This window comes from Balaenoptera acutorostrata, chromosome 11 (assembly GCF_949987535.1).
Source record: "Balaenoptera acutorostrata chromosome 11, mBalAcu1.1, whole genome shotgun sequence".
NCBI lineage: Eukaryota > Metazoa > Chordata > Mammalia > Artiodactyla > Balaenopteridae > Balaenoptera > Balaenoptera acutorostrata.
The window spans coordinates 32,482,434-32,497,108 of record NC_080074.1 but is presented as its reverse complement, the minus strand read 5'-3'; the positions used below and the strand labels follow the sequence as shown (position 1 = coordinate 32,497,108).

Here is a 14,675-nt window from a genome sequence, read left to right as displayed (position 1 = left end):
AAAATTTTAAGGGCTTCCCTGGTGGTGCAGTGGTTGAGAATCCGCCTGCCAATGCAGGGGACACGGGTTCGAGCCCTGGTCTGGGAGGATCCCACATGCCGCGGAGCAACTAGGCCCGTGAGCCACAACTACTGAGCCTGCGCGTCTGGAGCCTGTGCTCCGCAACAAGAGAGGCCGCAATAGTGAGAGGCCCGCGCACCGCAATGAAGAGTGGCCCCCGCTTGCTGCAACTAGAGAAAGCCCTCGCACAGAAACGAAGACCCAACACAGCCATAAATAAATAATAAATAAATTTAAAAAAAAAAAAAAAAAAAAAAAAAAAAAGAAAATTTTAAGAACCTAAGTTAAAAGGAAAGCTGTGAATATGTGGAAAAGCTTAAAACTTGTGAAAAATAGTATGTATAGACTGACATGGTAACGTAAGTGAAGCTGTGTTTGATTTTTCCACAGAGGAGAATTGCTTTTAAAAATGAATAAACCTGTCAAAGCAAAAGAAGCATATCTTAAAGCACTAGAGCTGGACAAAAACAATGCAGATCTTTGGTACAACTTGGCGATTGTTCATATTGAACTTAAAGAACCAAATGAAGCCCTAAAAAACTTTAATCATGCTTTAGAACTAAATCCAAAACATAAGCTAGCGTTATTCAACTCTGCTATATTAATGCAAGAATCAGGTATGTTTTTTCAAAATATTTCTATATTTAAACGTATTCTAGTTTGAAATATAATAAAACCTAATGTTACCCGCAGCAAACACTTTATGAATGGATGGTTTATATCAAAACTGCGTAAATAATTTATAGGAATATTTAAAATATTTGAAATAAACTTTTCAAGTAATAGCCTTAACATATATGACAATACTAATTGTTAGTTCTTCTGGTATATGTTAAAACTGATTTTTCAGACAATCTATTAAGCAATGCCATATTTATCTATTTTGTCATTTTATTCATGGAAATATATCTTATGTGTAAATATACTATTCAAATCATCTGAATTTGTAAAAATTTTTGGGTAATTATTTCTAGGGAGCCAAGAGCATTATATGTTTTAGACAAAATAGTATTCTATTTTCTCTTGATTTATAAGTCCAAATACTTCTGGTATCATTTTGTATCCAGTTTTCTGAGATGTTTTCTGTTTTCTGAGATGTTATTATAATTTCCTGTATTTTCTATAAATTTAGCAAAACTAAATTATTCATCACAATAAATCAGGATCTTTGATACATTTTAGTACTGCTTCAGAAGGCAATATATATAATTTATAATCGTAATTTTTATGTTTGGAAAAATCTATTAATTGTTAGATACTTTTATAAAACTTTTGCAAAAAATGTAAGAATCATAAAATCATATTTTATAGCTAAAGAGGGCCTTTGAGTTTGTTTTTGCCAGTCATCTGTTTTGTAGATTAGAGAGTGAGGACCAAACCGATGTAATAACTACCCTAACTTTATATGGCTAGGTTAGTAACTAGTCCAAGACAAGAACTTAAGCCTACTGATTTATTTCACATTTTCTTTATTTATCATATTGTCACATAAAAGAATAGAGGAAGATCTTTATGCCTGTTATTCAAAAAAGCTAAGTTTAGGAAACTAATGTTTTTGTAAAGTTAGCTAACCTTAGTAATCATGAAAGGTGACCATTATCTGACACAAGACTACACCCTGGGGTGTGTAGTTTTAGAAATTGAATTTCTTTGTATTTATTTGCAATAGAAATTATCTCAATAAATATTTGTTTCCTAAAACCTGATTTATATTTATAAGCTTTATATATAATGGTGTATTTTTACCTTTGAAAAGTCCTAAAAAATTCTAAATAACATACAAAAAATATCTGATTTAATAAGATTAGAACATTTTGTTTATCCAGTCATAGTTACTATTTGCTAAGCATTTTTTATATATCTCATGTAATTATTAGAAAATTCAGTAGGTTAACCCAGACAAGTTAATAATTTGTTTAGTGCATAAAGTCATAACATTAACAGAATCAAGATTCAATATATGTTTTTGTTGGCAAATCCCATGCCTCTTCCTCTTAATTCTCTATTCTTCATCTACTCCCAGTTAGAATCTAAACTATCAGGAGATATTTCATCCCTTTTAGTTTGTTTTTGTTTGTTTGTTTGTTTTCGTTTTGGTTTTTTTAAAATTTTATTTATTTATTTTTTATATAGCAGGTTCTTATTAGTTATCTATTTTATACATATTAGTGTATACATGTCAATCCCAATCTCCCAATTCATCCCACCACCACCACCCCCCAACGTGCCCCCCTTGGTGTCCATACGTTTGTTCTCTACATCTCTGTCTCTATTTCTGCCTTGCAAACCAGTTCATCTGTACCATTTTTCTAGATTCCACATATATGCGTTAATATACGATATTTGTTTTTCTCTTTCTGACTTACTTCACTCTGTATGACAGTCTCTAGGTCCATCCACATCTCTACAAATGACCCAATTTCATTCCTTTTTATGGCTGAGTAATATTCCATTGTATATATGTACCACATCTTCTTTATCCATTTGCCTGTCGATGGACATTTAGGTTGCTTCCATGACCTGGCTATTGTAAATAGTGCTGCAGTGAACATTGAGGCACATGTGTCTTTTTGAATTATGGTTTTCTCTGGGTATATGCCCAGTAGTGGGATTGCTGGGTCACATGGTAATTCTATTTTTAGTTTTTTAAGGAACCTCCGTACTGTTCTCCATAGTGGCTGTATCAGTTTACATTCCCACCAACAGTGCAAGAGGGTTCCCTTTTCTGTACACCCTCTCCAGCATTTGTTGTTTGTAGATTTTCTGATGATGCCCATCCTAACCAGTGTGAGGTGATACCTCATTGTAGTTTTGATTTGCATTTCTCTAATAATTAGTGATGTTGAGCAGCTTTTCATGTGCCTCTCGGCCATCTGTTTGTCTTCTTTGGAGAGATGTCTATTTAGATTTTCTGCCCATTTTTTGATTGGGTTGTTTGTTTTTTTAATATTGAGCTGCATGAGCTGTTTATATATTTTGGAGATTAATCCTTTGTCTGTTGATTCATTTGCAAAAATTTTCTCCCATTCTGAGGGTTGTCTTTTCATTTTGTTTATAGTTTCCTTTGCTGTGCAAAAGCTTTGAAGTTTCATTAGGTCCCATTTGTTTATTTTTGGTTTTGTGTCCATTACTCTAGGAGGTGGGTCAAAAAAGATCTTGCTGTGATTTATGTCAAAGAGTGTTCTTCCTATGTTTTCCTCTAAGAGTTTTATCGTGTCCGGTTTTACATTTAGGTCTCTAATCCATTTTGAGTTTATTTTTGTGTATGGTGTTAGGGAGTGTTCTAATTTCATTCTTTTACGTGTAGCTGTCCAGTTTTCCAGCACCACTTATTGAAGAGACTGTCTTTTCACCATTGTATATCCTTGCTTCCTTGTCATAGATTAGTTGACCATATATGTGTGGGTTTATCTCTCAGCTTTCTATCCTGTTCCACTGATCCATATTTCTGTTTTTGTGACTGTACCATATTGTCTTGATTACTGTAGCTTTGTATAGTCTGAAGTCAGGGAGGCTGATTCCTCCAGCTCCGTTTTTTTCCCTCAAGATTGCTTTGGCTCCCCTTTTAGTTTTTGAGGCACTTTTGCTGCTTTAAAGGAAACGAAATGAGCTACCATTTCAGTGCTCATACACGTCTTTCCTATGAAAACTTTGAGATTTTTTTTTTCTGTTTTTTAATTTAGGTACGGCAATTAATTGTTTTGATGCTGTCTTTTTGTAATCTAGATAAATATTTGCAAGTGGCTTTGTTCCTCAGACTGATTCATTTGCTCATAATATAATTTTTTTTCTTTTTAAATTCTTAGGTGAGGTTAAACTCAGACCTGAAGCTAGAAAACGACTTCTAAGCTATGTAAATGAGGAGCCACTAGATGCTAATGGTTATTTCAATCTAGGAATGCTTGCCATGGATGACAAAAAGGACACTGAAGCAGAGATGTGGATGAAGAAAGCCATAAAATTACAAGCCGATTTCAGAAGTGCTCTGTTTAATCTGGCTCTCTTGTATTCTCAGACTGCAAAGGAATTAATGGCTTTGCCAATCTTGGAAGAGTTACTCAGATACCATCCTGATCATATCAAAGGTCTCATTTTAAAAGGAGACATTCTGATGAATCAAAAGAAAGATATACTTGGAGCAAAAAAATGTTTTGAAAAGATTTTGGAGATGGATCCAAGCAATGTGCAAGGAAAACACAATCTTTGTGTTGTTTATTTTGAAGAGAAGGACTTATTAAAAACTGAAAGATGCCTGGTTGAAACATTGGCATTAGCACCACATGAAGAATATATTCAACGCCATTTGAGTATAGTCAGGGATAAAATTTCTTCATCTAGTTTTGTAGAACAGCCAGTATTCCCAGCTGGTAAGACTTCAGGTATAGAAGGAGACAAAATTCCAACTGAAAATGAAAAAGAAATCAAAAGTAAACCCAGACCCACACAGATAATAAAAACAAGTGATAATAAAAGTCAGTTGAAATCCAACAAACAGTTAGGAAAAAATACAGACAAAGAAACACCCCACAAAACAACAAAAGAAATCAAAGAAATTGAGAAGAAAAGAGTTGCTGCTTTAAAAAGACTAGAAGAGATTGAACATATTTTAAATGGTGAATAGCATTACCCTTTATCACGTGACAGTGGTTTCAAAGAACTTCAGTCTATATCATGTGATTACTTATACTGAGAGCTTTGAAAAATAGCAAGGATACTAGCAGTCTATCATAAGCTGCCTCTACGTAGGATCAAAATAAGATTTTCATTAAAGACCCTTTCATTACCCCAGGGTATGTATTATATATGACAGTAGTTTTTAGAGTTTTGGTGACTATAGCAGAAATTACAGGTGGCAAATTTGTATCTTTTCTTATAGAAGGAAGATTCTTTCAGCAGAATAATATTGATTACCCTCAGTTAAAAATAATCTGAGGCCTGAATGGTAATCCCATGGGGGCAAATCCAACATGTGCTGGTTTATTCTGTGAATTCATATTTATTAGCTAACTTCATTTTTCCTTTAACTATTGGAATTTGACTATGGATTTGAAAACATTTATTGAACACATTCTTTTTCTTCAGTAACCTTCTATTTCTAAGGGACTTGGCACTACAAAAGAATACTGGCTGGCTTTCTTTATGTTGTATTCTTTTTTTGATTTTTAGAAGGAACGCCAGATTAAACATTTTAAAATAAGTCATATGACATGTTAGCTTAAGAATGTATTTTCATAACTGTGTGCCTGTCCTTAACTTCACTCTAAATGGCAATTTTTAATCAAGTAAAGTTTTAAATACATATACGCACACACATTTCTGATGGTGCTCATATATACTGTATTTTCATTTTTTTACGTACTGAGGGTTTCACAGCATGAACCACATAATCATGACTCTTTGACTTTTATTTCCCAAACTATTCCTGTTTATTAGGGTCATAGTCATATTGAGAAGTCCCAGTAACTATAACTTGATTAAACTTTTGAGCTAAAACATAGTAAGTTTCTCTTTCATCTTAGTGTTATCTTTCTAGTGTTACTTGAATTTTAATTTTGTTTCCAAAAACATACCTTAATTATTCTTAGATGCCTTAGATACCTAAATTGAGTCCTGTTTAACTGAAGGCAAAACAATGTGACAAAGTTTATTTTTAAACACTAAGTTCTTGATATCTTATGGTGTATATTTTTATTAAATATTTATTTTGACTACTGAGCTTCCACAAAAAATTTAACGCTGTTTTAAGTCCATCAAGTATGGAAAGTAAATTGCTATTGCAATTTTCTATACATGCATATATTATGGTTTAACCAAAATTTCATCATTTTTGGCCTGTTGTCCAGCTAGAAAAAAGATAATTAGCCTAGTATATGATTAATAAATTAGTCAGTTGGTTTTAGCAAATTTAAACCTGAAAAATGTTAGTTTGAAGAGTAGATACAAATCAAATTTATTAAATCTGACTTTTTTCATGAGTTAAAATGCATATTATAATACCTAATAAAGTTGGCTTTAATTTAAAATGTTAAATCTCAAGCTATCATCTTGGGATAGTAACTAATTTCTAATTATGTAGCATTTCAAAAACTGTATTTCTGTCCCTTTGAGATAATTAATTTCTAATTATGTTTCAAAAACCATATTCCTGTAACTTTTTTCTTAAAGGGATGTTTTATAAATAGGTCATAAGAGACATGGTCTGCATTAAAGACCTACTCTTACTAGGTTCTCTGAGGCACTGTCATAGATTATTTTTTAGGCAATATAAAGCAAGCACTGATACCACTGGTAGTACATTTTTGATTCATTAAAGCAATACCTAATTTCAGTTTTTAAATTATAGCTTTGTGACTCCAGATATAAGGTGGAGAATACCTCATATACCATGACTTGAAAAATGAAATTGTTATTGTTACATTCTCTACATATATCCTGAGAATAAGTTTGAGTTTGATCTATTCTGTTATAATATCAAGTGAGGATATTTCAAAAAAGTAGAAGGAAATCTTTTATGACAGCAGACCATAATAAAAGCTTTGAGTAGTAATTTAATAAAATTATGTAACTATTCAAAAGATAAAAGATATATTAATATCCAATGATTTTTATAGAAAAAAGAATTTTCTCCACATTAGCACTTAGAACAGTGCCTATCATGTAGGAAGTGCTCATATTTTGAATAATTTATTTAAATCAAATTCACCCTGAGTAATAAATAACTTTTCCAAATCAGTGTTTCTCAACCCTCATTTCATATTAGAATCATCTAGACCCCACCCTACAACAATTACATCTGAATTTCTTATGGGTAGAGCCATGCTTCAGTTTTTCCAAAGCCTCTCAGAGTGATTCTAATTTGTAGTCAGGGTTAGGGACCACTGCTCTAAATTCCTTCAAGAAAATCCTCTTATCTCTCCCGTGTTAACTTTTAAATTAGTGATATAATCCAATTAATTTTGATGTTTTAACTTCCATTAAGGAATATGCCCTTCTGATACCTAGTATTTACTCCATCTTAAGTTCCATCAAGCTTGCATATGTGTGAGGTGATTATTTCTTCTCTTTAAATTCATAATATAAATTTTATTCAAGCCGTTCAGGTGAAAAAGGCAATGGATAGTTTTTCCTTTGAAGCTGCCATTTGGGGGAAATGGAGGGTAGAGACATTTTAGCCCAATTCACTAACCTGTGTTTTGCAGTTGTGAGCATCTGTAAGTTTGAAAAAGAAAGCTTATCATAGGTTTATGTACTAATAAGGGGATGTAGTTTTAGTTCTTGCTGTTTTACAAAAGAATCTACTCCCTCGGAGTTCTAGGAAAGCTTTGACAATCCCCAAGGGACAATTATGCTACTCCTTCACTCCTTCTCAGAAGGAAGAATTAACTTTTTCTCATATTGCTCCTATATGTGTGTCCTTACTAACATTCAGAATTGGGAATTTTATCTTATAATTATTATTCCAGTAAGTAATTTTATGAAGTTGATGACTTGGAGGATAAAGCAAATATGTTTGCAATTTTGTCTTTACTTTTATGTAGATGTTTGGTATGTGAATTACTCAGTTCTATTAAAACCTCATGCCTTTCATCTAATTTGAGCTCTCAACTTCATGTTACAGAATGCTTCTTTAAGGATGCTTTAATGAAAAATATTATGAAAATATATAGATTTGTATGTCAGTTTATACTTCAGAAATCCATATATTTGTCATATTTATTTTTTTAAAAACCTAATTGTCTGCATGACTAAATCGTATTTAAAATGAAAACTCAGATATATCTGGTACCTTTGGCTAGAGTTTTATCTTTTGGAAGATGTCAGCCATCCATGTTAAGTTTTCATAAAATAGTTGATAATTGTATGCATCTTACATTACTGTGGTGTCTGTGTGTACCATATTTCTAAATATTCAGTATTAAATTGATACTTTTTAAAACCTTATCCTGAATTGCCTTTTAGTGTTAAAATGAAAAATATAATAGCATATCAAGAAATTTCTGCCCCCACAAAGAAAGAAGAGCTGGCGGGTAGTTTTATAAGCAATGACCTGAGAAAGATACATGTTAACTTAGTTCCTAACAGTGATACATTTCCAACCCAGAGTGACAGAAACTCAGTTAAGAAAATGAGACAAACTCAAATGTGAAATTTTATATACATACACAGTTGGAAGTCAGTGTAGTGAAATAATTAGGAGTTTAAGTTATGAATCTACCTGGATTCACATACTGGTACCACCCTTGCTAGTGTAACTTAGGGGAAGTTGTTTAACCTATATGTCCTCAGTTTCCCCATCTGCAGGTTGGGGAAAATACTTTCCTCATAAAGTTATTAAAAGGGGATATATATATATATATATATATATATATATATATATGTAACATGTATGTTACATACTTATGTGTATGTATTATAATGGATATATATATCTCCTATTATAACAAATTGGCAAGTATCTTTTTTTTTCTTTTAAAAATTATTTATTTTTATACAGCAGGTTCTTATTATTTATCCATTTTATACATATTAGTGTATATATGTCAATCCCAATTGCCCAATTCATCCCACCGCCACCACCCCCCATCCCCGCTTTCCCCCCTTGGTGTCCATACGTTTGTTCTCTGCATCTGTGTCTCAACTTCTACTCTGCAAACCGGTTCATCTGTACCATTTTTCTAGGTTCCACATATATGCGTTAATATACGATATTTGTTTTTCTCTTTCTGACTTACTTCACTCTGTATAACAGTCTCTAGATCCATCCACGTCTCTACAAATGACCCAATTTCATTCCTTTTTATGGCTGAGTAATATTCCATTGTATAGATATACCACATCTTTTTTTGGCAAGTATCTTTATAAATAGTGCATGCTCAGCCATGCATGCTGTAAATAGCCTTTACCAAAAGTTTTGACCACAGCAATAATTAACGTCACTCAGTGAATTGTGATTTTTTTTAAGCCATGAAAATTATTTGATGTGATTGGCTTAATTGTTTTTATGTGTCTCCAAGAATGAAACAGTTTTAACAGCTGTAACCAGTGGTACTGATGGATCCATCCAATGTTGTCTTTATTATATTTGATTGTAGTTTGATAGTATTCCATTGTCAGACTAGAAGAGCTAAAGAAACTAAATATTTTTAGGTTTGCTGAAGACTGGCCTTATTTATGGACAGCTTTCCAGCAAGCAATTATTAACTTTTATCAGGTATCAACGTCTGTTTCAGGAACATGACAGTATGTTTACATGTCAAGTTTTGTTTAATTCTATGACATTTCTAAATTGTTTTGTTTAAATAAATTCAGCAAATGGAAATATGTTATATATTTATATTAAATATATTAATAGATTTAAATTGCTTAGGACAGTTATTGGCACAGTAAATAATAGATGTTAGTTATTAATGTAATTGCAAGATTTGGGCTTGTATTTGATGTTTATTATTTGATTTATATATGTGTTAGCAGAAGTAATGTCAATGATGGTCATGATAGCAAACAAATTATTAGAAATATAGTATGAATGCTTGTTCCATAGGCATCAGGTACATAAATAACCTAAAATAATATATATTTATTAAATATTAAGTGTATAAATTTATTTAATAAATTAAATTATCAAAATGCACAAATAACTCAAACTAAGACCTTAAAATTGTACTACCTCACTGTTGCTCTTCACTGCCATTAGGAGGTAAGATGAAATATTAACACCTAAAAGTCTCTGAAGACTTGATACTTTTCTTGATGAATTCTGTGACTATAGTAATGGATAGCATATTTCCCACTAAGTAGCATATATATTCTGTAAGAACCTGTTACCTTCATGTTTCTGCCTTGAGCGGAATACCCCTTACCAAACCATTCTACTTTGCCCTTTCTTAAAGACTTACATGGTTAAAACTCAGTCTTCTTTACTCCTTCTTTCCCCTGTGGCTTTAGTTTCTGATATTAGGAGCATAGTCTGATTAAATTAATCCTTACTAAAGTATGGGTGATGGGTGGCCATCTCAGCAGTTAATTCAAGTGAACCTCTTGCTTTGTAAAGTTGCAGGCAGTGTAGTAGGATCTATTTGAGGAATATGGAGTTTCTCCCCCATTCTTCCTAAGAATTGAGGGAGAATTCTGCATAGAATTGAAAGAGGCCACAAAAAAGATCTGTAACCACAGCAAGGCCACTCCTGACCAGAGTCCTGTTTTTGATGGGCTCTGGCAGGTGACTGCCCCTTGGAAGTGGAATCAGCGTAACTGGGCTGTCAGCAGAATTGCACCTACACCTAATAGCGATATCTGTAAAATTAATTCCTGGGCAGTAGATATAGTGTGTACATTTAAAATGGTCCCTTTGTATGACACCATTTCCTTAGGTGGATCTACAGTGTCATTTGCAGGCTTTTTCTCTGCTTATACCTTAAAATCTAGTGTTCTCTCTTCCACCCTTTCTTCCCCCTCTTCTTGGAGCAGTGGTTTTAGCTATATGTGATTCCAAATGTCCAGCCCAGATTTTCTCTATGCCCCCGACCTATGAGTCCAGTGGTCTACTGAACATCACATCCACAGGCATTCATTCCTCCCATCCTCTCTTCCAAATCTCATGCCTACTGGATAATAAGTTTACTCTAAGAAAGAAAATATATCCAGCTTAAAGCAGGGAAGGGAGGTAGAGTTCAAAGGGACATGAGATCTTGATAATGGTATAGTATCTACTCAAATACTCAACACATAAAGTTTAAGACAGCAGTAGGGTAAATAAACATGATTATGGGACTTAGGTTAAAAATAGATACTACAACTATACCCCAAAAATTTATGACTTGTAATCCATCAGAAGAAAATTCACTCTATCCAATGAAATGTAGTAATGAGGACAGGGCAAATAAATAGTGCAATACAAAAGAAGGTGTTAAACTAAAGGGCTAATGTAGCAGTAATTAAAGTGAATGTAAATGGGTTAAACCTAACAAAATAGGTTTTTAAAAATATTTTAATTATATTCAATTAAATTATATATATATTACATTGAATTATAAATATAAGGTCCAACAATAAAACTATGACAAGTCTACCAGTAAATATGAACTAAAACAAGCTGGGGTAGCAATTTTAATACACAACAAAATAGAATTGAAGGCCAAACAGGAAAAAAAAAATGCATAAGGGAAAATGGGTGGTGTATACTGGTAAAAGGAACAATAGAACAACAAGATACGTCCATCACGAATGTACATGTCTTCTAACATTACAATCTAAAAATAAACCAAGCAACAATAAACAACAGTACAGGGAAATAGAAGAATTGTAACTGGATATGTTAAAACCCTCTGAGAAACTAATGGATGCAGCAGAGAAAAAAATAAGCAGATAAATGCCTAAATAATAAGTTTGAACTACTAAATTTATGTAGAATTACTTGACACATGGAGAATATACATTATTTCCTAGCACATATGGAATATTTACAGGAGTAGATTATGTATCAGACCACAAAGGAAACCTTAATAAATTCCAAAAGATGAGATGATGTTCTTTGACCATAATGCAAATGTTCATAGCAGTTTTATTCATAGTAACACAAAACTGGAAACAAGCCAAATGCTCGTCAGCAGGTAAATGGAAAAATAAGTTGTAATATATTCCAACAATGAATATGTTTCAGCAATTACAAAAAAAAAAAAACCTGACATATGCAACTATATAGATGAATCTCTGAGCAGGTGAAGCCATATACAAGAGTACATTATATACAATTTCATTTGTATGAAATCCCATAACAGTTACAACTAATCTATAGCGGATGCCTAGAACTACAGGGTTGGGGCCAGGAGCAAAGGAGCCCAAGGGAACTTTTTAAGAGTATGTAAATATCCATGACCTAGTATTCCCACTCTGAGTTGCATAGACAAAAGAAATACATATAATGTGCACTAAAAGACAGCTACAAGAATATTCTTAGGATTATGAGGGCCACAACAAATAACCAAAATATTCATGAAAAGTGGAATATTTAAGTTGTATAATTTAAGTTTTGACACAAATTAACACACCTGTGAAAAAATCGCCACAATTATGATAGTGAACTTATCACCGCTCAAAATTTCCTCATGCCCTTTGAAACCTTTCCAGTTCCATCCCTGCCTTCTAGCCCTGTCCCTAAACTACTGATCTGCTTTCTGTCTCTATAGATTAGTTTACCTTCTCTACAATTTTATATAATGGAATCATACATTTTGTCTGACTTCTTTCACCATTTCTACAAATGGCCATTTGGGAATTTAGTCCTCATTCACTATTAGTCCACATGTTTCTGGAGGTGTGGAAGCCAGAGCATATGACGCAGACCTAAGTCATTCAGCACTTGGTATTGACCCATCTACTGTGATTCATTTGGAAATGGGAACTTGACCAAACCAAAACGAATGGAATTACCCATGATTTTGCTAACATTTTATTGACTTAAAATGAGAGAGAATGTAGGTTTATATTTGTGGCAGCCATCTTCCCACCGTAAAGAGAGGTCCTATTAAGAATGGAGTCAGGACAGTTAGGCAGATCATTGAGGTAGGAAATTGGGTCACAGAGATATTGTTGGAGACCTGGTCCAACTGCATCTGAAAAGACAATAAAGATAACCAAAGTGGAAGCAACTTGAGCTATATCTGAGTGGTTGTGTGAACTTTTGAACAGGGACTAGACCTTATATGTAGTCTGGCCAAGCTCATGAAGTCACGTGAAGGGCAGTGTGGGCCACTCAATCCAAGTCTTGGAAGTTAGCAGTTTTAAGTGTAAGACAACTGGTTAAACTGACTGTCTTGTGCTGAATGAGGAAACAGGGTGAGAGACCTGGTTTTGAAAAATTCAACTTATTAGAGCCTTTAGGAAGGTCAAACAAGAATGAGAAAGTTTTAAGGTGGATCTGTTCTCTCTGCAAGCAGATCAGAGAATATTATTTTAGTATAACGATCCTTTCTACTTGCAGTCTGAAGTCTGAGACAGCTGCCACTACAGTAGCCAGATTGGCAAGGGTTAGCAAGCCAGAGTCTATGCCCCCAAACTAACATTGACTCAAGCAAAAGCAGAGGTGGGAGACCTAGCAAGAATGGTAGATGAGGAAATTGTAACCTAGTATCTCAGGTCCCTTTCACATTCTTCCATTTAAGCAAACGTTGCCCGAGGCAGGGACAAATTACTCTTATTGAGAAGATGCAGTCCAGAGGTACAAATACTAAGGAAAAAGACATTCAGCTCAGGGCCAAAGAGATTGGCCGTGCATTGTGGCTGTATTAGGTTCCTGGGGCTGCTGTAACAACATACATAAGCTTGGATGGTTAAAACAACAGAAATGTATTGTCTCACAGTTCCAGAGACTAGAAGTTTGAAATCAAGGTGTTGGCAAGGTTGATTCCTCTGGAAGCACTGAGAGAAAATCTGTTTCATAACTTCCTCCTAGCTTCTGACAGTTGTTGGCAATCGTTTAGAAGACAGGAAATCCAAGGGTGATTTCCAGATTTAAAGATTGACTCTTCTTGATATCTCTTTGTTTACTATCCCTTGATATAGAGTGAATGGAAAAATATTAAAAGTATATCAAGAGTTTAAATAAATTTTAGAGAAATTAGAGAAATCCCAAGCCTTACAAACAAGAGGCTAGGGTTGCTCAAACCTTAAAATAATCCCCAGGCTCCAGAACCTGAAGTTAAAGTACACTGATAAAGAATTACAAGAGGCATCTCAGATGTGGTCATGGAAAACAATCATGTTAACTCAATAGATTGGATTGTCAAAGCAGACTCATACAAATCATAGATCTTACTTTACACCAAACTTTATATCAAAAGATATAAGCAAACACCAAGTGTAGGTAAGAATCCATAAATTTCAGGTTTGCCTACAATAAGAAAAATAGATGGGTCAGAAATATCCTACTAAAATATTTTGTAGATAGGGAATCCCTGTGTGCAAGGAGATCTGGTGGAAGTCATTCTTTCCTGTTTTCTCCACTAGGGAAGAAGTGGTTTATTGACCTGTGATTAACCATTTTCTCCTCAACAGTGGAAGAAAGATCCTTCCAGAGAACAGATCTAGAACAGCCAGACTCGTTGACAAAGGAACTGCATTTCACTTCTAGACTGAGGGGTCCTTGCCTTATACTTCACATAAGATACAATGTAAGTTATATACCAGAAACTGCTTTGTGTTGTTTCCCTTCCCCAATGGCAGCCTAGGAAAAAAAGTGTGTTTTAGATGTTTGGGGATTCATTAAACTTACTATTTAGCATTAGTTTTCTAGGCCAAGAGGAGTTAGAGAGAAGTCTGGCTGAGAGGACTGTGCACCAAACAGATATTTTGGGCTTTGAGCTGTATCTGTAAATGAACGGGACTTTAGGTGTTATTGCTTTGGGAAGGTAGAGGAGAGTGTGTTTTCATTGGGACATAGCATAGGTTTACTACAGAGGGCAGAGATATTTTTGAAGGTGGTTGAATGGGAAGATGGGGTAGACAAATGAATGGATATTTCCTTGGTTGTGTTTGTTTGCTATTCAACAATTCACCCTGTTTCTAGTACTGCCATTTGGAGATTCATTCAGGGATGCGCTATTAGAGGGAAGAAAGTG

General features: G+C 33.9%; 1 protein-coding gene across 2 annotated transcripts in view; it reads left to right on the top strand.

The window, feature by feature from the left end:
- The window catches only part of TMTC3 (transmembrane O-mannosyltransferase targeting cadherins 3), a 63,901-nt gene extending 55,900 nt beyond the window's left edge, over positions 1-8,001 (top strand). For both annotated transcript variants that reach the window (XM_007165920.2, XM_057557608.1), the window contains 2 exons: positions 451-677; positions 3,867-8,001. In XM_007165920.2, the coding sequence (XP_007165982.2) occupies positions 451-677; positions 3,867-4,681 (1,042 nt within the window). In that variant the 3' untranslated portion in view covers positions 4,682-8,001. The remainder of the gene's footprint in view (positions 1-450; positions 678-3,866) is intronic.
- Positions 8,002-14,675: the final 6,674 nt, after the last annotated feature.